At 33.7% G+C, this 24,861-nt stretch overlaps 1 protein-coding gene across 1 annotated transcript in view; it reads left to right on the top strand.

The window, feature by feature from the left end:
• The window catches only part of LOC137638624 (uncharacterized), a 61,426-nt gene that overhangs the window by 2,755 nt on the left and 33,810 nt on the right, over positions 1 to 24,861 (top strand). The window contains 4 exon segments of the mRNA XM_068370877.1: positions 7,533 to 7,694; positions 12,057 to 12,198; positions 15,058 to 15,174; positions 20,597 to 20,674. Coding sequence (XP_068226978.1) covers positions 7,533 to 7,694; positions 12,057 to 12,198; positions 15,058 to 15,174; positions 20,597 to 20,674 — 499 coding nt within the window.

Below are 24,861 nucleotides of genomic sequence, written 5' to 3'. Positions count from 1 at the left end.
TATGACATATTTGTTTTTGATGTTGTTGATAGTTTATTATATGACATGTCTGTTTTGACGTTGTTTCTTATTTTAGAATGATTTATTGTTAATTTGTTCTCTTCATTTATTTTTTTCCTTATTTCCTTTCCTCACTGAGCTATTTTTCCCTGTTGGAGCCCCTGGGCTTATAGCATCTTGCTTTTCCAACTAGGGTTGTAGCTTGGATAGTAATAATAATAATATATATATATGTATATATATATATATATATATATATATGTGTGTGTGTGTGTGTGTATATATATATATATGTATATAATGTGGGTATGTATATTTATATATTCATATATATATATATATATATATATATATATATATATATATATATATATATATATATATATATATATATATATATATATATTGTGTATATAGATTATATATAAATATTTTACATATGTATATATGCATATATACACATATACTGTGTGTATATAGATGCATATATATATGTATAGTGTGTATGTATATATATATATATATATATATATATATATATATATATATATATATATATATATATATGTATATAGGTTATATATAAATATTTTATGTATATATGCATATATATACATGTATACTGTATGTATACATATATATATATATATATATATATATATATATATATATATATATATATATATATATATATATATATACATAGGTAGTAGGTTGGCCAGGGCACCAGCCACCCGTTGAGATACTACCGCTAGAGAGTTATGGGTTTTTTTGACTGGCCAGACAGTACTACATTGGATCCTCCTCTCTGGTTACGGTTCATTTTCCCTTTGCCTACATACACACTGAATAGTCTGGCATATTCTTTACATATTCTCCTCTATCCTCATACACCTGACAACACAGATTACCAAACAATTCTTCATCACCCAAGGGGTTATTGCACTGTAATTGTTCAGTGCCACTTTCCTCTTGGTAAGGGTAGAAGAGACTCTTTAGCTATGGTAAGCAGCTCTTCTAGGAGAAGGACATTCCAAAATCAAACCACTGTTCTCTAGTCTTGGGTAGTGCCATAGCCTCTGTACCATGGCCTTTCACTGTCTTGGGTTAGAGTTCTCTTGCTTGAGGGTACACTCGTGCACACTCTCCTATCTTATTTCTCTTCCTTTTGTTTTGTTAAAGTTTTTATAGTTTATATAGGAGATATTTATTGTTGTTACTCTTCTTAGAATATTTTATTTTCCTTTTTTCCTTTCCTCACTGAGCTATTTTCCCTGTTGGAGCCCCAGGGCTTATAGTATACTGCTTTTCCAACTAGGGTTGTAGCTTAGTAAGTAATAATAATAATAATATACGCATATATATGTAGCCTATATGTGTATATATATATGTATATATATATGTATATATATATATATATATATATATATATATATATATATATATATATATATATATATATATATATATATATGTGTATATATATATATATATATATATATATATATATATATATATATATATATATATATATATATATATATGCATATATATATTTATATATATTTATATTAGCAAAAAGCAAGGGGTTTATGGATCTGGAGAAAGCGTATGATAGAGTTAATAGGGAAGCAATGTGTAATGAGATGAGGTTATATCGAACTGGTGAGAGGTTGTTGCAAGCAGTGAAGAGATTCTACATAGGTAGTAAAACGTGTGTTAGGATAGGAAATGAAGGGAGCGAGTGGTTTCCAGTGAGAGTGAGGCTGAGACAGGGATGTGTCATGTGTGGTTGTTTAACTTGCATGTTGATGGAGTGGTGAAAGAAATGAATGCTCGAGTGCTTGGACGAGGATTGAAACTGATAGATGAGAATGATCATGTATGGGGTGGGGGGGGGGGGGTAAATCGGTTGCTGCTTCCAGATGATACTGTACTGGTTGCAGACTCGTAAGAGAGGCTTGGTCGATTAGGGACAGTTTGGAAGGGTATGTGAGTGAAGGAAGTTGAGAGTTAATGTGGGTAAGAGTAAGGTTATGAGATGCACGAAAAGGGAGGGTGGTGTGAGGCTGAATGTCATTCAAGTTACTTGAGGAAGTATATCAGTTTAAGTACTTGGGGTCTGTTGTTGCAGAAAATGGTGGAGTGGAAGCAGATGTACGTCAGAGAGTTAATGCAGGATGCAAAGTGTTGGGGGCAGTGAAGGGACTGGTAAAGAACAGAGGATTAGGCATGAATCTATAGAGAGTTCTGTATGAGAGAGTGATTGTACCAACTGTGATGTATCGATTGGAGTTATGGAGAATGAAAGTGACAGAGATAGAAATTTAATGTGTTTAAGATGAAGTGACTGAGGAGTATGGCTGGTGTATCTCGAGTAGATAGGGTTAGGAACGAAGTGGTGAGGGAGAGAACCGGTGTAAGAAATGAGTTAGCAGCTAGAGTGGATATGAATGTGTTAAGGTGGTTTGGCCATGTTGAGAGAATGGAAAGTGGCTGTCTACTAAAAAAGGTGATGAATGCAAGAGTTGATGGGAAAAGTACAAGAGGAAGGCCAAGGTTTGGGTGGAGGGATGGAGTGAAGAAACCTTTGGGTGATAGGAGGATAGATGTGAGAGAGGCAAGAGAGCGAGCTAGAAATAGGAATGAATGGTGAGCGATTGTGACGCAGTCCCGGTAGACCCTGCTGCTTCCTCCGGTCGCCTTGGTAACCACGGAGGTAGCAGCCGTAGGATATTCAGCGTATGAAACTTAATTTGTGGTGGATAACGGGGGAAGGGTGGGCTGTAGCACCCTAGCAATATCAGCCAGACTCAGCTGAATCCCTCGTCAGGCTGGGAGAAGCAGAGAGAGGAAAGGTTCCCTTTTATTCCTTTGTTTGATGTTGGCTACCCCCCAAAATAGTGGGAAGTGTCTTGATAAATAGAATGTGTATATATATATATATATATATATATATATATATATATATATATATATATATATATATATATATATATATATATATATATATATATGTATGTGTATATACACAATGATATATATATATATATATATATATATATATATATATATATATATATATATATATATATATATATATATATATGTGTGTGTGTGTGTGTGTGTGTGTATATACACAATGATATATATATATATATATATATATATATATATATATATATATATATATATATATATATATATATATATATATATATATATATGTATATATATACTGTATAATATAATATATATACAGTGTGATACACACTACACGCACACAGACACACATATATATGTATATACATATGTGTGTGTTTTATAGTGTTTTAAAAATTCCATAAAAATCTACGAATGTTGAAATGGATAAATCAAATTGATTCTATCTGCTATTTTCATCGTGCCATTATTATCTACCACGATGGGGTATAATTAAATCCATGTTTTACATTTCGCAGTAATGTATACAAGCAGAAATGATATACATATACGTGCGTGTAATCATTTTTAATTATCCATAAAGGCTGAGGTCATTCGTACGACCATCCCTTGTATCTGAAGTTATGAAATTAAGAATGGGGCATAAGAAACTTCTCCGGCCCAACGCACCAACAGATGTTCAATGATCGACTCTTAACGCAATGGAGGCTCTACCCGTTGTCGGGGTCTCTCCCAAATCTCTACTTTCACTCCCTTTCATCCTGACTAGTTTGAGCAATGTCCCCAGTCACCGCTTGGCGTCGCCTTTCACTTCGTGGGACTAACTTCCTTTACTTCCTTCACTTTTCTCTTTCCTTCTCGTCAGAAGTTCAAACTTACAGCAAATGTTTTTTTTTTTCTATTTTCCATGTTGAACAGGGTGATGTAAGTCTCATTTTATAGTTTACATATGAAAGATTTTTTAATGGTGTTACTGTTCTTAGAATGTTATTTTAATTATTCTTTACTTCTCTTGTCTATTTATATCCTTTCCTCACTAGGCTATTTTTTTCACGTTGGAGCACTTGGGCTTATATCATCCTGCTTTTCCAAATAGGGTTACAGCTTAGCTAATAATAATAATAATAATAATAATAATAATAATAATAATAATAATAATAATAATAATAATAATAATAACCTCTTGAGATAGACGTTGCTGCATGACTATTTTTTCAGCTTGCTTAACTAACCATCATCATCATCTCCTTCCACGCCTATTGACGCAAAGGGCCTCGGTTATATTTCGCCAGTCGCAAGGCCAATATAGGCCAGTCGTCTCTATCATGAGTTTTTAAATCAATATTTCTCTATTCATCATATCCTACTTCACACTTTATAGTTCTCCGCCATGCAGGCCTGGGTCTTCCAACTCTTTTAGTGCCTTGTGGAGCCCAGTTGAAAGTTTGGTGAACTAAGCTCTCGATATTATAGTGTCTACGATGCTTTTTACGTTATTGAAGTTAATGATGAGTAAATAGGATTGATATTTGTTCTTGAAAGATATTTCCGAAGTTCCTACATTTCAAACTTTTTCATAACTTATACAAGTAAATCTAAATGTATGGTTAAGATAACGAGTGAGAATCTTTCAAGATCGTTTATCTCCATCCCTCAAAAACGTATATTTTCTATTTAATGTTCTTTATATTCTTCATAATAATGCCAAGAGTGTAATAAGAATACATTCCTTACGCATAAACAAACGAGAGGGGCACTTAGTAGAGTGTAGACCTCCGCCGCGGCAGCTTATTTCTCGACCTTTCGCTCAACTTGACCTTGATCTTTGACTTTAACATTTATTAATTTTCGTGGATTTTCATACACTCAAATATGAACCAAGTTTAATTCTGCATGACATCGATGTCCAGACTATGACTGTTTACGTGAATTGGACCTTTTGCTTGACCGTGACCTTGCCCTTTGACCTTGACCTTCAAAAATTTAATCATTTCAGCTTTTTACATAACAGTTAATTCCTGTAAGTTTCATTACTCTACGATTAAAAGAGTGGCTAGAAAGCTGTTAACAAAGAAACACGCACACACAAACGGACAAAAACATAACCTCCTTACAACTTCGTTGGCGGAGGTAATTGGCGACTCCAGGACTTTAGAATCGACAGTTCATATTAAAATTCTCTCTCGAATTGGAAGAGATTATTACCTTTCGAATCAAAGCTTGGTTTACTCTCAAAACCATAAAAAATAAATCTATTCGAAAAAGGTAAATTTTATCAAACAGGATTAGAGATAAACTTGCCCAGCCAACGAAAGATATCAGATAGATTATGAAATTTCTATTTAAACTGACAATTTAATCAATAACTTTAAAAACTATAATTTTCCAGTTATTTGAAAAAAAAATATTAGAAATTATCAGAGAACTAAGCCAAAGTAAAGTTGAATTTAAGAGATTAGGTAAAATCAAACGAGTATGTATTGTGAATACCATACTGAAAAAGCATTCGAGGATTTGGGATACTGTACTTTCATCATCGAAGAATCCCTCATTTAGCGGATAGTAAAGATAGAATTTAGCATGAAATAAAATGACACCAAAAGCAAGTTGGAAAATAAAATATTAAGTATTTTTTCGCCTTTGGATACTGTCTTTGTATCAATATTTTATAAATAATTGTGATCCTTATTAATTATTTTTTCATGACTACTTCTGTCTGTTATGCAAATGCCTTGTTTATATATAACCAAATTCATATTACCTTCTATTGAAATAACAATAACAATAATAATTCATAACAACAACAGTAATAACTAGAGGGACACTCAGTAGAACGCAGACCTCCGTCAGTAAAGCTTATTTCTCGACATTTTGAACTGATTTTGAACGTTTTGCTCATCCGTGACCTTGACCTTTGACCTTCCCAAATTTTATCATTTCCAGCACCTTACATAACAGTTTAGATCCCTACAAGCTTCACTAGTGTACGATTAATATTGTGACCATATGGTTGATGACTGGAACTTGACATTTTGCTTGATTTTGACCTTGACCTTCTATCTTAACATGTATTCATTGGAGTTCATTTTCATATAATCAAATATAAACCAAGTTTGAAGTCTCTGTGACAACTATGTCTAAACTTAGGGCTGATTACGCGAATTGGACACATTGCTTGGCCGTGACCTTGACTTTCCACAATGTAATAATTTCCAGCTTTTTTATATAAGTTAATCCCTGAAATGCCTCATTACTCTACCATTAAAATTGAGACCAGGAAGCTTTTCACAAACAAACACACACTCCCACACAAACAAACCTACACACACTGGGTAAAACATAACCTTCCAACTTCGTTGGCGGAAGTAATAACTGTTGTTGTAACTATAACTATGATTATAATCATGGTTATGATTATTATATTCATAATCACAATTATGCTTATATTTATAATCAACTACAATTATGATTGACTATAATCATACAATTAGTTTTGTAATCATAATTATAATCAAGATCATAATTACAATGATATAAGTACTATGACAATGATGATAATGATAGCAAATATTGTATAACTTGTTTTTCCTTGCATTTATTTATTTCACTATAGGTTAACAATGACAGACTAGATAAATATTTATTTTAATATTTTTTTTGCCGTATTTAGTTTAAAATGTCCTTTTTGAGGATGAACTAAGCTTTATTTGTCATTTAGAAAGATTCCGTTTTTAACATACAAATAATTTATTCTGTTTTGTTCATGACTATTTTTTTCGGATCCAACGGAAATTGTAAATAGAATTGGTTGGAAAATTTTCAGATTCTTTTAAGTATTTAAAATACAAGCAAATGAAATTTTCATTATTCTATGAAGTCTTGTGTAATGTTAAAAAGCTGATAATAAGAATTGTAATCAACTTTAGGCAGCGAATAAAAAACAAAAAACATAGATGAAAAATGACATTATTTCAAGATATTTTGAAAACATATTTTTGAAGGTCACATGATAAGTCCATGGTAAGAGATAATGAATTTATAGAAAATTGTTTTTCTAAATGTTTATATTTTGACAAATATGCTTCCATTGGAAGCTTAAGGAAATTATTTGTATGTTGATGCAATTCGGGTTTTCAGTATCGTCAGGATAATTTTTTGCGTTATGTCAAGTGTTTAGACATTTTCTAAGTAGGTGGTTCCGTAAATTGCAGATGGATAGTCTACTGCGAAATTAGTATTTTGGTGGTGGTGTTGTTACCCCAAAATATTTACCATAGCCCAGTTAAGTGCAAAATCAACTAACTTTGTTTAATTGTATTAAATTGTAATGCCAGTGTCATTTGCGGTATCCTAAGAGCATTGGTTCTATGTTTTTGGAAACAACGCACCTGTCAAACTACAGCTGTTACGTTCATTCACAGAAAAACAGCCTTGTTTACAAATATCACGAAGGTTTCCTATTGGCTATAATTATTTCAATAATCATAACTTTTATAATGCACTTGAACAATAATAATTGTATTGATAAGACAATTTTTATACACGAAACTATTTTCTAAATAATTAGCAAAACTTTTATGAAAAAACAGATTACTAAAGACGATCAATAAAAGTGTGGATTTAGTAAACGACGCTGCCTGTGTCGTCTGCCATAACAAACCAGACGACGTCAAGATGGCGGGAAGGTGGGACGTATTTCAAGGGCTTCCTCAAGGATGGGAAGTTAGATTTGATTCTAGAACCGGCAGATAGTGAGTGGTTTATCACCCATTTTCATAATGATAAAAAATTCTTGGTTATTTCAATAATTGTTGATGCTATCCCAAATTCAATTAATCTCGACTGTTCTCTTGATTTTTTATGTACAGTATTCCGAGGGTGTTAGCATATAAAGCCTGTTTACAGAATATGCTGATAATATAGATGATTCTTTCAATTATTTACTTTATAGTTTACGCTACATTATACTGCTGCAATAGAAGTTTGTTAAATCATGTAAAATATTGACCAGACGGCATGGGTTTTGTCGTACTGTAAAAAAGGGGCTATGTTTTTTTTTTAACAAAATATGGAGTAGGCTAAGTAGAAAGATTTAGAGGAAAGGCAGGTGAACTGTCAACAAATATATATATATATATATATATATATATATATATATATATATATATATATATATATATATATATATATATATATATATATATGGGTAGATTGATTGATATAGCATATTCATACCCTTGCGCATGTTCAGGGATATTTTTATGTATGGGTAAGAACATATCCTTTGGTAGGTCAGTTTATGTAAGGGTAAATATATGATACTTTAATTTCTAGCGAGAATAAGCAAGGAAGTTATTTTTTTATACTAAAACTGATGAATTGCATATAGAGGGATCTTATGGCTCAAACTATGTTTTGTCAATAAAGAATCATACCACACTGTACATTAAGGATTGTTAATATTTGAAATATTTACCAACGTTTAACCGCCTCATATTGGGCTTGTACTTTCCTCCTTATTATTACATAATGGTAGAATATAATTTTATAACAATTGAGAATATTTTCCTATATATGTACTGTTAACATAATGTTTAGACATTACGTATTTGGCCTGGTCATTTTGGACAAGGCATGTTTATTAGTTTACTTTAGGAGATATCACTGCCCATTACTTTAAAATTTTAGTGTACTTTACTGAGATGTCAGAATTCAGCTTAACTTTACACCACAGAATTAAAGTCTGTGTTGACTAGGTTAATTGTTAGAAGTACCCATATAACCATTTTTTTTTGTTTACTGGGGTTCCTCCTAAATTAATTGATATTGTATACAGTACTATACTGTAGTGGGACGGAATGTTTGATTTTAGAGGTCATAGCTTAAGTAAATTTAGAATTTGATAAAGTGACATGAAAAATAAGGCCTAAGGAGGCCATGTAATAGCTTCACAATTGAGGTACTGATCTGCTATGGCATTGCTATAATAGCCATTGCTCTAATTTATTATATATTGGTTATTGCATTATTTCTTATGCTTATACAAACCTTTAGTCCTTTAAAATAGGGAATGTCTTCAGCAGAGCTGGAACGGCCATTGAATTTTCTTAACATCAGGTGGTGTGTGGTGGCGAGTAAGCCTGCTCATCTGCTTGTTGAAGAGACTTCACTTTTGTCTTCAGCCGCATGAAGTGTGGACATGCTTTTGCGACCTAACCTAAGGCTTTGATCTTTTACTCTTGGTAAAATTATAGAACAGCGCGGAACTTTATTTCCAGGAGAAAAAACAACTTTTCCTATAGTAAATAATGTGCTTTCAACAAATTTGACCTGTTATTTTTACCGCAAATAAACTATTCTCTTGCTATCCCCCCTTCCCGACGGACACAGGTGGGAACCTGGGACTTTGGGTGGTTGAAAACAGAAAAAAAACTATTGTTTAACACACAAGATTTTTAAAAGGACAAAGAACATAACAAACCCACCTAACCTAACCTAGTGGTTCCCAGGTCACAGACCTAGCTTTAAGAAAGCCCCCCCAACCCCCTTCCCAGGTCACAAACCTACCCAGGTCACAGACCTAGATGGGGGGCAAGATCTCCATACCCTACCCAGGTCACAAAATCTAAAAGTAAATCATAAATAATTCCTTACCGTATGATTGACATTAACATGTCTATTTTTTATCTTGGCAGTCTTTACAGTTGAGGTACTGTAGAAAATGTGCTGGTCTTCCCTAAAAGCTAACTCAGAATCGCTCTTGGGATACTTTAAACTTTGGGGGATAACTCGGTGAGCTTTTAAAAAAATTTTCTACACTAGGTATACCGTAATAATCACCGTGAAACTTCGTAATACTGTAGCATCTATATAGCCATAATGGCAGCCATTACACTGTATTTTTCAAAATGCACACCCAACACAGCTACAAAGGAACTGAGGAGTTGTCGTAAGAAAATGGGGCATGTGTCGCAAAGCGGCCTACATCACACAAGCATACAAACGTGCCAAATACGGCAAACTTCGTCATATGGTAGGGGGAGGTAGGAGGAAGAGCTACTTACAAATGAACAAACAGGAGTAAATCCATTGGTAGAAAGGAAATGGAAGGATGGCTTGTGTGCAGGAATAACAGTATAAAGTCGTTATCTCTCAACAAGCTATGCACAAACGCACGAACAGGAGGAGATAGTCTGGTTTGTAAAATGTAAACAAAATATTGAAATAAATATTTCAGGGGAAGACGATTCCCATATGGGTTCTCATAAATACCATACATTTAGGTAAAATATCCTTTACAGATATATTCCTTCTTGACAGTCTACCAGTCTCTGGTAGTGAACCTGCCTCATCTTCATGTACACAGGTTGTCAGGAAGTTGACACGAGTCACCACTTTTGCACCTCTACAGGACCAAAGTACATTGTCATTTTCTTGGAAAGTAAACCAGCCAGTTGTTTATAGAGATTTCCTCCCTTTTAAGGATGAGTCTTCTATTAAAGGACGAGAATTTTTACTTGTGTAGGTACAAATTACAAAGTTTTTAAAGTGATTTGTATTTTTTCTAACTAAACAAACCTGAGTCCACCTCAAACCATCCTGCAAGCCCTAGGTTTAAGGTCAAAGTGCAAGCTCTGTTATCTGTAGGGTGCCGCTACCCAGCAGTAATTAATGCCACCTCGTTAAAATTTTAACTGGTGTATCCAGCCTAACTGAAAGCTTACTACTATTAAAGGACTTAGTTTTTTATAGCCAGGAAAAATACAAATTACTTGGAATCATTTCTGATGTTTGCTTACATAAGAACTAGCCTAAACTTGCGTTCTTTTACTGTACCACACTTTATCCTTTTGTTTGTCAAAGTGTGTCATCATCACTAAACAAAATTAACAAGGACCAATCTTTTGCTTGATTTGTGTCATTTCTTACATCGCTATGTATTAAGTTGATGTAAAGTGTTCTTGAAAGAGGGAAAAACATTTTTGTGTTTCCACCTGAGTTTCAACATTTCTCCATTTTCAGTCTCTAGAATTATTTACTATTGAAACCATGAAGGTTGGATGAGTGATAGGTACAGTTGTGGAAATAACTGCTCATGCCCACTGTGGTTAGCTTTCCCTACAGCTGGCATTGCCGCAGTACTATTACTCAATTGTTGTGAATGAACGGTGTTCGTCATGATTGGGTGTGAGTGGCTGAGTAGTTCATTGATATTTAGGAAGTGTAAAGGCTTTACAGTTTTAATAATTGGGAGGTGAAAATGAATGCAGCTTGTATATGTACCACATGTTGTTAAACCAAGATATCACAACAAAATGATAATATTTATGAGAAGACAAGATAACAAAATTATAATATTTAAGAGAAGACAAGATTTTATCTAGTGTGAGGACTTTGATATTCCACCCCCTTCTCTCTTGTGTCTGAAAGAGGGAGAAGAGAGCACACATTCACATGGGAATGCTGATGGAGAAGAGGAAGCTGAAAGCCCCTACTCTAAATGATACGTCTTGGCTTTTCTCTGCTGTTACTATCTTGTTTTAACATGTGGTACATACAAATGCTATATTTATTTTCACTTCTTAATTATGAATACTGTCAAGCCTCCCATGCACTTCCAAATACCTGTGAACCTCTTGGCAGCTCACACCTAAACAAGACACACACAGTTAATTTACAACATTTGAGTAGTTCTAATGTGACGTTGCCAGTTAGAGGGAATGCTTACCACAATGGGTACAGGAACTCATTTCTGCAATTGTACAAGCAAGCATAGTGCATTACTCAGTATTGCCAATTATTTACCGAATGTCAGGTAAGTGTTGCAGCCATTATGCTTATATACAGTAACACCTCACTGGCTAAGAAATGCAATACTGTACAGTTATTTTATGCATCATCTAAGGGCATATATATTACAATATACAATATCCATCAAGTTTTGAAATTGATTCCTCTTGAAAAACATGTGTTTTAAAGCAAATACTCTTACATTAAATTATTATTATACCCGAGATCTTATTGTAACAATTGCTTGGATGAGTTTGGATGCTGATAGATGTTTTATTATCTTTCGCATAGTGTAGACCACTTACTTTGTTTATTTTTTGCAGTTTCTTTGTTGACCATGTAACTAAAAAAACATCATGGGAAGATCCCAGAATCAAGAACTGTCCTCCACCTCCTCCCCATCCTGATACCGTACCCCCTGAACTAAGGAACCAACAGGAAAATCAAATGCTCCCACACTATCAGGTACAGTAGGGCTACTGTAATTAATTTGATTGAACATAGTTTATACTGTATATTTTTCTCCTATGTTAAGGTGTGTTTTAATACATTTTATATTTCTAATGTTAAATCTCTTGAGGTTAGGAATTCTTTAAGCAGAATGATTTTACTGAGAAGGGCCAAGCACCCGAATCCTGAGTATGTCTACATGGTTAAGCCTTTCAGATTTCACAGGTGACATGTCTTTGTCAATAGGGATAAGCCTTATCGTAGAATTGGTAATTAAGTCTGAGTACTGTATTGAGAATATCTTAAGGAATTCAGTTTTAGATACTCTACAGTAGTTAGATATATGTTGTGTAATTAGATATATGTTGGGTAATTAAGTATATTATATGAATGAACTAAGTTGATCATTCCTTCAGGATTAGGCATTTATAAGGGTTATTAATCTATTTTGAAATGCTGATTTTGCTATTGCCTTTCTGCATTACTTTACATGCTGTGAGAGTCATTCTTCTAGAGGAAATGCAGTTTGATTTTGGTTGTAGAGATTTTAAAAAATAATTACAGTGCTTCGTCAGCACACTGACACATAATCAAAAGGATTAGCCTATTTGAAATAAGTGTAAATTAGGGAAATTTATGATCATTCCATGAGTTCCCCTGTAGAAAAATATTGGGTTTCATTATGCAATGACTTTGATAGGCTTCTTTTAGATAATCCAGTCAGTGGAACATCAGCCAAGCGTAACCTAAGATGATTATTGATTTTGTAAGTTCCGTTACTACCGGGCCTGCTTGTGTTAGTACATGTGCATCAGTCCCTTTGATATTCATAGATACAGTACTTTGATTTGGTTGCAAAATTTTACTCATAAGGTTTAATGTATTTCTAGGAAGGAAGGAAGGTTGTTTCTTGTACAGTATATTTTCTACAGATACTATGCTTAATTTGACTAGCAAATTTTTTATCATCATTTCCCAAAAGTCTTTTTTATTTATTTATTTATTTTTTTTTTTTTTTAATTTACCAACAGTTTAGTTTTTTGCAAATTGATTTAGTGAACAGTACATGTACTATATCATAAAAGAAGTTGAGGGAAATGTTAGTCCGATATCATGCGGAAATAGATTGAGCAGTTGCAAGGTACTGGATATGAAGTCAGATCATAATTGATAGTTAATTACAATAAAAACATATTCCACTAAAATTTTCCGTGTAATAATTAGCAATTCTAATTCTAATTAATCTTGTTGTATCATTGTTGTACAGTATCATTATGCTCTGTTCTCATTGGAGAATGATTGCACAACAGAAAAGAAAATTTTTCATGCCGTCTTAATTCCAGACTCGAAAGTTGTATATAAACTAGATGTATCCATGAGGGAACAAAATGCTTTGTTTTACATTTGTTTTTATATATGTTGGTTGGTCAAGCCTGATCAAGTTCTCAATTCTAATGACCTGATGAGTGGTATTTTACTAATGAGTGAAGCAATCCCTCTTAATGTGAACTCGTTTCTGATTTCAGTGAACTCGCTCTCTTTGTTTTGTTGCCATGAATTTATGCTTTACTGTACTTTGCTTTATAGTTCTTCCATTTTTCTTTGGTAACAGAGTTGCACAGAAGTGCGCTCTCTCTCTCTCTCTCTCTCTCTCTCTCTCTCTCTCTCTCTCTCTCTCTCTCTCTCTCTCTCTCTCTCTCTCTCTCTCTCTCTCTTATTCAGGGCTTGATTTAGCCAGTGAGAAACCAACAATAATAGAAAATAAAAACATTTTAAAAGTAATGATATGCGGTAGATATTATTTGGGTACCTTTCAATTTCCCTCAGATTTTGCTCTCGTGTCCAAAGCAGTATTCTATTTCTTAACAGAGCAGAAAAAAGGGTTATCAAAGAATTGTAATTTATCGTTGTTAACCTTTCACATACTGTAGTACAGTATACAATATTATACCACAATAGATAAGAGATATTGTGGGTTAGAACTCTGTTGATTAACATTAACCTTTTTCAAGCTTTGCTTTATGTGTTGGCTTGAAAAGGGTTTCTACTTTATAGATTATAGGAGAAGTACAACAGTGGTGATGTAATCTTGCAACTGCTCCATTGTTATCAATAGGAGCTTGTGGTTTTGATTTAGCATTAAGTATTGATTGTTATTAGTATGACCTGTTTCTCATACTAGTAGTTATGTTTATAAAATGAAAGCCTGTTTTACAGGTTATACAATTTCATACTAATGGGATTTTTACTGTATAGATTAACATTTTAAACTTTAAGAACTTTTGTGCTTTATTTATGGTTAGGTTATTTGCTGTGCCTCAAGTTCTCTTGCCTGACTCAAAAAATTGTGCCCTCTTTTTGAAAACTGTAAAAAATTACAAGAATATTTGTTAAATTCATTATTTATGGGGAAATAAATTTTTCATTCTTTTCCTGGCAGTAACAGTACAGTAAACACAAACTTGTTTTCCGGTTCATAATACTGTACTTATTTTTTTTTTTTAATCCTTACTTTTTAGATGCATTTTAATTTCTAGGATTGAAATTTTAATTAGCTCTATATTTTTCATGTCAGGATATAGAGGGAAAAAGATGATTTAGTAATGGAAAAGATCAATACATTATGCCTTTCAAAAAGTACATGTAGGCTCAGTAAACAACTATGACTTTGAAACTAGAAGGAATATTAATAGTTTATTTTAGTTATAGGATTTCAAGGATACTAGATCTGACATTTTAAGACTTACATAAATTGGGATTTTACTGAAATGATCCTCTAGACAAAGACATTAAGATATGGCTACATAGAAATAAATACTAATAAATTCTATATCTTACTAACCCATGGTTTTGCCCCCTCCCCCCCTCTTGTAGCCAATGTGGAGCTCTTTCCTTGGGGGCCGTTTATCGTCCATCTACCCAACATGTGGAGGTCATAATTTATCTTTTATACCTCCATATGTACTCTATGGTCCTGTTTACCCACTTCAGGTACTAACAAGCTTGAAGGAGTAAAAACTTTTTGTAGCAATAAGCTGCTTTTTAACATTCCTGGATAATTGGGACTTATTTGTAAAGCTAGCTGTGGATGCAGTATGAGTAAATATTTAGTTGTAGGCAAATTTTTAAGCTATTTAAATCTTTGAGCACAGGTTATTGCTACATAAGCTACCATTTCTTCAAGAGTTTTCCACTAAATTATTTGCACTTTCCCTTGCTACCTTGATGATATGAAGATGTATGCAAATTTAAGACACCCCTCATATTTTAGACCCTTGGCCGATTGGTAGGAAATCCCATTTCTTAGTGTGCTTTAAAGTGTTTATATTTTTTATGAGAATATTTTGCTAGATTGCTATTGATTTATATAAGGATTTTCCCTAGGATAATATTGTATATTAACCATCTAAACAACCATTAGTCGTGCAAGTGTTTAACCATTGCTGGCAGTTTTAGATTGAAATTTTCCTGATAATTATTTGCTTGATGTAATTCTGCTTTTCTTGTCATAAGTGTTCATTTTATAAATTTTTTTAGTGTTGTATTTTAAGTGATTCATTTACTGTTCTTATATTTAGTAGTTTTTTTCTAGATATAGTCCATTAGAATGCTTTGAATTTAAAAGACTGTTTAAAGACAGATTTGAATTTATGAGAGCTAAAGATGACTATTTTGCCAATGGGTAAGTTCTTAACTCTTATCCAGCATCGCATTAGCTATTGTGAAAATGTTTTATAGTCCAGATAATTGCTTTACACCATAGCAGTTTTGCATGCTGAATTACGAGAGTGGTTAAGTGCTCTGTAAATTCAGTATACTGTATATTAGTTTGAAATACCTTATTTTCCATTGGTTGGTGTTGAGGAGCTACCAGACTCAGACACTGAACCTTAAAGATCAAACCTACTGCTTGTTGGAAGGTAAAGGAAGCTGTAATTTAATGAAGACATAGGTGTATTCAACATTTAAAACGGCACAGAAGTAAAGCACCATTCATTTCTCTGAGCATCAAAGAAAGTTGGGTCTCGAGAGATCAGTACAGTACTTCAAAACTTAAGATTCACAGTATGCCATGTTTTGTGATGAGACCCTTAATTTAATCAAAATTAGTTGGTAATAAGAAAAATCCACTTGGAGAATTAGTTATAATTTCAATAAATGTTATGGTGTTTAGTTAAGTTATTTTAGGATAAAACAACTTATCATGTTACCCTCTTACGGAAGCATGGTGCATGATTGTTCGGTGAATACCTCTTACTGTATATAGTTTAGGGCTTTGATGTTATAGATAATGCAGTGTTCCCATTGTGATTGCATAGTCACTGTTCTGTCAGAAAATTTGAAAATTATTTAGCTTACGGTGTTTTTTTGTGATCTTGATGTTTAATACCTGCACTAATAACATTAGCAATGGGTCTAGATCCCAATTATGCATTAAGATACTGTATAAAGTTACCGGTAATTTTATATTTGTACGGTATTATGTTTTTAATTGTTTATCTTAGGTAAGGAAATTATGGTTATTTTCATGTGTTTGATACCTTGTACTGTACTTTTATTGCACACGATTTAATTGTTGTTCGGTACATAATTGTTATTTATTCAAAGTAAGTATCATAAAAGGATCTCTTATTAACTACTTTTACATAATTTTGCTGAAGTGTCTGATTATCTTGGAATTTTAAATTTTTTTTGAGATTTACAGGTATTTAAATTTACCGGTTTGTTCATAGTTGGTGTTAATTAGTATGTTTCACTTGGATTTTCTTTTGATGAACTTGGTACTTATTGGTCATGATTGTCATTCTGAGTAGAGTCCAATGATTGTGAATCTTTCCCCCTTTGTCTGCTGAAACTTCTTCGATGAAAGCCAGAAGAAAAGGCTCTTGATTGGGGGGAAAAAACCAGTGTTTTTCATTCAAGCCCAATAATCATAGATTGCCCTACTTCTGTGCTACAGAATCCTACTCACTAGATTATGCTGTTCAAGATTGAAATTCCCCAGCTCACCTTCCTGGAACAACACACAAAGCTTCATCTGTTACTTATTCTTCATCTGCCCAGAAAATCTGATTAGATGTGTGTATTGAAAAGTGTCTTTTGTGTTATAAAAGAATTGTCTAATATTACTAATAATCATAGATTAATTGAGAGAGAATGAAGGAAAATTACAGAGAGGATTGTAAAGAATTAAATCAAAACTCATTTTCTCCTAAGGGCTTGGTTATAAGAACCTTGTTTTTATCTCACGATATATTTGAGAAAAAATAATTGAATACTCATCAGCTTGAAGTGTAGAGTCACATGCCCCAGAAAGACATGCCTCCAAAATGTTAGTAATATAAGATGGTGAGTATGATAGTGAGGAAGAAAATACAAAATACCTACTTTTTAATAAGACAGCACCTGATGTGACAGTTGGGTGTAACAAAAAGACATCTAGATACTTAAGAGTGACATTGCATAAGTAAATCTAGTAAACTTAGAATGTTATCTAAGTTCCTGCTTGAAGAGGGTGGATGGCTTTATCTTTGTCTGAGATTCATCAACCTCTGTCACATTCTCAGAGGGCTTGATGATAACATGACAAAATTTAAGAAGAATCTATTCTTGGATACTGGGACAAGATATAAAAAAAATCTATCCTTGGATACTTTGGTCTTTCTTAAATCTTGATGAAGGAAGAGAAAAGAAGCAGAACAAAATTTCAGAATGTGTTGAAGATATCGTAAAACCTCCTCATCCACAGCCATTATGCTCAATCCGAGTCCTCTACAGTTGAAGAATTCTACAGATATAGGCGATATGAACTACAGTATTCAGATTTTTTTGCACTTGTAAATATTCACTTTAGTAATGTTATTTCACTCTAAGTTTAAAATACACTACTGCAGTAAATGTACTTTACTATAATAATGATATACAGTTCTGGAGTACTGTATAATACATTAGAATTGAATGTATTTGCAATGTTAATATCCCCACCTCTCCCTCTCTCTTATGTACCGTATAAATCTTTTAAGGTGCTTTACTACACTAAACTGCATTGTATAATTATTAATAGTAATATATACAAATGTTACAAGCAAGTTGACTTTGGGAGTTGGTAGATTGCTTTGCAGATGTACATATTAAGAGTGTACTGGTTGATAATGCAACAGTAAAAGACACTGGTGGAAAAGAGGGTGAAGAGCAGAGTTGTGGATGCAAACATAGCCTCTTGTTCAATTTTTGTTTACTCTTGGCAGGGGCATGGCGACAATGGAGAGGTTTTGTCTGAAGAAAGTAGCTCCTTTGCTGAAGGCACTTGAGAAGAAAGCAAGCAGGGAGAAACAACCAGAGGCAGAGGTGTTTAAAATGCAGATGATTTTGGGGGTACTGCACTTATAGAATATTTTTTCATTGTGCAGGAACCACTGATCTTAAAGTTCCAATTGAAACGGTTTTACATATCAGTTTCAATGAACACTACTATTCCTGGCAAGACTGGCCCAAGAGAAGCAGGTCTTCGTCATATAAGATACAAGCCAGCCAGACAGATCCCGACTTACTGGGCATGGTAAGCAAAATAAGCAAAAATTTCTAAAGCCAAGCAAAACAATAATACTCACTGACTCTTACGAGAAAAATAAATTTGAAACCGAATGCTAAATTTAAAAAATTCAATACAGTTGTTGGATTCACATGAATTAAGAAACAAGGTGTGTACTAAAAACATATAAATAGAGAAGCCAATGTAACTGGTTTATGAGAGGTGGAAAGAGTAAAGAAAAAACAACACAATAATGGCCCCGTCAGAAAAAAATTATAATTTGGAAAGTACAAACGTCCTCAGCAAAAAGATAAAAGGATGAACTCGATGCTAAATCCATAGAAGAAAAACAAAATTAAATTACTTATAAAAACACATAAAGAAGAAGAGAAACTTCAATGCAAACTGTACTAATAGTAATTCTGAAGGTACAGGCATAGAGCTGCTTCCTGAACACACGACTAATAATTGAAAGCTTTAATAAACACACTTTTACATAAAAAAGTGCATCTGAATACAGTATGTCAACATTGCCATTGGAAGGAATAGTGAAAAGAACAAACAATGTAATCCTGGGGGAGAGTAAGTGAAAGTCAAATGGTTCTCTGGGTATGAGCAGTGGATACCTTTTTATCTTTATGTATTGGATTCTATTGCACAGAAATAAGGTAGTCAATAAATAATTGGATTTTACTAAACAAATGTCAAATTAACGTTATCAATTTTTCTGGCATCTATTTCGTTTCGTCATTTTTCTTATGGATTGTTTGGATATTTTTATGAAAGTTCTACTAGAGTACATGAGAATAAGTAGTACAAATGAATGATGAAAGAATACGAGGCCCTTTTGCATCAATAGGCATAGGAGATGATGATGATATGATAATTAGTACACATGAGTTTTAATTCTGGTCCATTTTGTCCTGTCTTGACTTTATTTTTATCCATCTAATCTTGCAAATTCTGTGCGCCTTTATTCGTGACATTTTGGCCCATTTTATTTAGGAGCCTCCCAAAGGAAAGAAAAAGAAACTCGCACATGCTAAGAAAGGAAACGCTGGTAAAGCTAAATGCGTTGGTGACAGTAAGGTACAGTATAGTACATATGAATGAACTAATGCCATTAAATCACCTGCTTTGAATTTAAAGCTGGGGTTTTTATTATAATCTTAACGAGCACTTTTAGATGTGAAACGTGGATTTACTTAACAAGGCTGTTCCTACTCCAGATAATGTCATATCTGAAGTCCTATTACCAGACCTTTGAGAGTTTTGTTGCCAAAGAATAACTGGTGTTTCATAGATACTGTTTATTTACTAAATTGAACAATTTATAGTTTGCCTACATTTTTAGAACAATAACTGCGCATCAAGTTCTCTATTTGAATTATATGCGGATAAAATACTAAAATCTTTAACTGTCTAGTAGTGATAAATCCTTTTTATAGAAAAGTAGTTTTATGAAACCACTTGAGTATCATTAGTAGTATGATTAGAATGGAAGTTTATTTATATGCACAATGCAGTATTATAGTGTTTTATTATAATCTTAACAATTTAGTGCAAAGATTATTGGGTGGACTATATTTTCTCTTTATCCTAAGTTGTATTTGTTCATACCATTCCAGTGGAATATTTCTTTCATTTAGTAGATCAGTCTGTTTTGTAAAAATGCATTAAGTCTTTGAATACATTTTGCTATTATTCATGTGTCAAATGCTGGCTTTGGTATAATATTGATAATTTCCTGTCAGTTATTTCCTACTCTTTAACTTACTTTCTGCAATATTGAACGTGGAAAAGGTTTCACAATGATCATGCATTTTCTCTCTTTTCTTGAATTTACTTGAGTCCATTATGTCTTCTGTGCACTCTGCCTAGGAACCTGCAGTTGGTAAGGAAAACACCAACCATGCTCAGAAAGAAAATATTGAGGATGAAAATAGTATGGTCTATCAGGTACAGTATAGTCAAGGGAGAATGTAAAGGAATAGAGCCTGCTTTTCAGTTCTTGTCCCATTTGATTGCCTTGACTCATCAAAGTAGACCATTTATAGTTAGATTGAAATACAGTAGTGTCCTAGTTGGCATCTGGAAACAACATAAGTATGTATTGTTTTTAATGAGATGATATACCGTATGTAACATTGTGATCAGTTCCTTTATGAATATTCCTTAGATTTCACCATTCTTGTTATGATGTTAGTGTGTGCTTTAGACCAAATACATTTATTTTAGTCGTAATATTACACCTCAGTTTGACTGACTATAGTATTCATTGTTTGCAGATATATCGAGCCTTAATTACTCTATACATACATAGTCAATGTTTGTGAATGGCGAATATTTTTTTATTTATTAGTTTTCTTCAATCTAATATACAGTTCAGCATAAGTTTATTTTCAGTAAGATTGGTCTTCAAGTACGTTATGTACATCCTAATGAAATTCAAATACGCAAAAAAAGTTTTGAATTTATTATCGTTCAAATACAGTAAAACCCACTGTTTTTCATTTCTTTGTTTATAGGAAGGGAGCAAGTAGAATTGTTTTGAGAAATAGAAAAATAAGCAAAAATGTGCAAAAGAGAGAGAAAAGCTGGCTTCGTCTTGAGGTTCTTACTATTCATAGATGCCTACATAGCCATAGAAGAGTCCTGAGTAGCAAAATTGTCTTGGGAAGATAACGTAGCTCTCTTGTAAAGTACAGGTACCTTAGAAACTACTGAATAGAGATAGTTATTGTAGTTGTCCAGTATATTTCTCAATAGATCGAAGAGAAGAATCCCAGCTTTTCCATTAAGAATTGAAGCAACTAAATTCATCTTTTTTACAGTTATGAAATAAGATTTGTCTGTGATCCTTCTTCCAAACTTTACTGGTACAATCTAGAGAATGGAGTAATAAGACGTCTAGAATTATTTCCTTTCGCTTTCTATGTTATGAATACACCAGAACAGCTTGGGATCTATTGTCCCCCGATGTTTGTTTGTGGACAACTTCCTGGCCACAATTTTACCCAGAGTAGTGAAACTTTCAGGGATTAATTATTACGTTAAGACGTGGAAGTGAAAGCGTCGTGTCAGCCCTTCTGAATTATCCATCTGGTTTGGATAATCTTGAAGCACATCAAAGAATGTTGTGCACGATGGTTCATGTTCATCTTGGAGAAAGCTAGTGTTTGTCTTGTGTCCATATGACAAATTACATTCAAAGAAAAATACCCTGTAAGGGCTATTGCTGTCATTGCACCTCACACTGTGCCCAGTAGGCATTACTTAAGGAGATTTATAATAGTCTTTTAGCCCTGTGCTGCATTTGCTCTATACTGCCATTACTGCTTCCTATCTTTATTCGTGTTGTCCAACCACTTTTATCTTTTACTTCATTGTGTAACTGCAAGGGTTTCCCCCAGGTGCGCTTAGGCACTGAATGGCCTCCAGACCCGACCGCTGTGGTATATAGCCCTGATTCATAAATCCAATCCAGTCCAAAGAGATATTATTGGGGACTTGACAACTCGGAATTTGGATGGATTTAGAGCCTTCTGAATTTGGGACCTTTTCTGTTCTCAGCATATTTTGCTGAACCGTCTGGTTCATTTATGGTCAAATGTGTCTTCTTTGGCATTGTGATAATTCATGACCCATACATAAAAGGCATTGAATAAATCATGCTTAGTGAACAAGGGATTTAATTAATAATTTAAATTTACCTTATAGGTACTCTTCACTCACAAAACGAATAAGCTGTTAAGAAGTGAAGGTAGCAGTAATGAGAAAACATAGGTTAAAGGACACTTGTGAGAGGTGGTGACCAATGAAAATTATACATACATACTTATACCAAGGCACTTCCCCCAATTTTGGGGGGTAGCCAACATCAAACAAATGAAACCAAAAAGGGGACCTCTCCTCTCTACGATCCTCCCAGCCTGACATAGAGAGATTAGAAAGGACTGTACTGTACTAAACAGCATAGCAGTTACTGACAGCCCTTGATGAAAAAGCAAAGCTCATGCATAGTTAAGTAACCAGATTTATGGAAACCAACCTTCAAGAAGGGTCTAGAGTCCATAAAAGAAAAGGCATACAGTTCTGAGTCATAAATATATCGATATCTAGAATATAACAGAGAATACAGAACAGAATTTGGCAGAAATTCTTGCTGCCAAACTTGTCAAATTCTTACGTTGATTGGAAAATTGCAATCAGTAAATTAGGGAAGCTCCATCTCTCTGTTGCTGTCTCACAGGATTTTTTTATACAGGAGAGGGGGTTCCCAGCCCCCTCGTCCTGTCCCTTTTAGTCACCTCTTACGACATGCAGGGATAATGTTGGCGCTATTCTAATTGTTTTTATGCCCCCGCGGCCACAGGGAAGGTGACGCAATTCCGGTAGGCCCTGCTGCTTCCTCCGGTGCCTTAGATGACCGCGGAGGTAGCAGCAGTAGGGGATTCAGCAGTATGAAGCTTCATCTGTGGTGGAAAATGTGGGAGGTTGGGCTGTGGCACCCTAGCAGTACCAGCTGAACTCGGCTGAGTCCCTGGTTAGGCTGGAGGAACGTAGAGAGTAGAGGTCCCCTTTTTTGTTTTGTTTCTTTGTTGATGTCGGCTACCCCCCAAAATTGGGGGAAGTGCCTTCGGTATATGGAAATTAGGGAATTCACTTAACCATCCAAACTCCCACTCTGCTTCTTTCCCTATCCAAGATCTCTCAAGGGACTTGCTGCCTACTTTGTTACTAAAATTAGCCTGGTCAGACCACTATTCATGATTTACTGAAAATATCTGTGCAGTATTAGTTTATAAAAATATAGAAGGGGAATTTAATTGAATCATATTACTTGGGGTACCATTAGCTAATAAGCATGCAAATGTTATATTTAAAAAATAGTCTCTGTTGTTTACATAGTCCTTGTACAAAATTGTGTGGCGGTGATTAATATTAAAATTACAAATATGTTAACCGTTTTATGTTAGTATCACAAAATACAGCTTGCATTATAGTACCAACAGCCTGCATGTACAAAGGGAAACCTTACATCTATTTTTGTTTGTTTTTTTCAATTGTAATTGTCATTTCTACTACCACCATGATTTTGTCTCGTGGCTTACTGACAATGAACACAAAATAATTCTTAAAGAGAAGCCAGTACTTTACTGTTCTAGTGTCAGGCTGTAGATACAAGAGTACACAATTCAGCCACTCTAGATGCTGTACAGAGAGAAAAAAGGGAATAAGTTTGAACTACCTGAAGCTTGATATAAAAGCAGCAAGGTATACTGTACAGAAAATGAGACTTTAGGTTAGGTTACGTAATTCATATTGTTAGCTTGTAAATTAAGTGGTCTATCAAAATCTGGTAGCCATCTCATCTGCCATTTACAGTTGCATTCTGACTGCTAATGTCTACAATTGATCTTCCTATTATTTTTACACAGAGTTTGTATACTGAATTGGAAAGGTATACTATAAGGCATTACTGTATGGAAAATTTAAATATTCATTACAAGAAAAAGGAAATAATTACAAGAAAAGACTACTGTAGTTGAATTCACTGAGACCAATAAAGAACATAGGAGACAACTATAGTGTGTTCATGAGGGTAATGAAAATCTTATAAAAGCATTCGGGCCATAAGGGCTATACAATACGAGGTATTGTATGGCAGAGTATATGTCATTGAAGATTCTTTTTAGTTTCTTGTAAGCTATTGCAATACTTTTTCCCCTAACTTTGTTTTCTATTCAGCCCCTCCTAACTTCTTTACTTTTCACTTAAGAATTAATCCATCTTCAAGGCCCTGTGAGAGTTTTAATAAATGTAACATGGTGGTCCTGTTAATCTGATTTAAAATATTGTACAACACTATTAATAAAGGCATTTCAGGAACCTGGAATGCCTTATAGATAGTTTTTCCTTGGCTCTTTAATTTTGTTCTTTACTGAGGTCCTGGAACATCTTAGAAAGGGAAGCTCCTTGTACTTTTACTATTCAGATGATTTTTGTCAGAAATATTTATGAAATTTAGAATTTGTTCCTAGTAGTGTTTTTTCATATAAGAGCATGAATTTTCCTGTTTTATTTTTATATTTTGTCTTTTTATAATTTAAAAGGCTATTTTTCATCTCGAACAGCATTTTAAA

Source organism: Palaemon carinicauda, chromosome 3 (genome assembly GCF_036898095.1).
Source record: "Palaemon carinicauda isolate YSFRI2023 chromosome 3, ASM3689809v2, whole genome shotgun sequence".
In the NCBI taxonomy this organism is placed as follows: Eukaryota; Metazoa; Arthropoda; class Malacostraca; order Decapoda; family Palaemonidae; genus Palaemon; species Palaemon carinicauda.
Note: the sequence above shows the minus strand (reverse complement) of the source record. Positions and strands in the feature narration are given on the sequence as shown.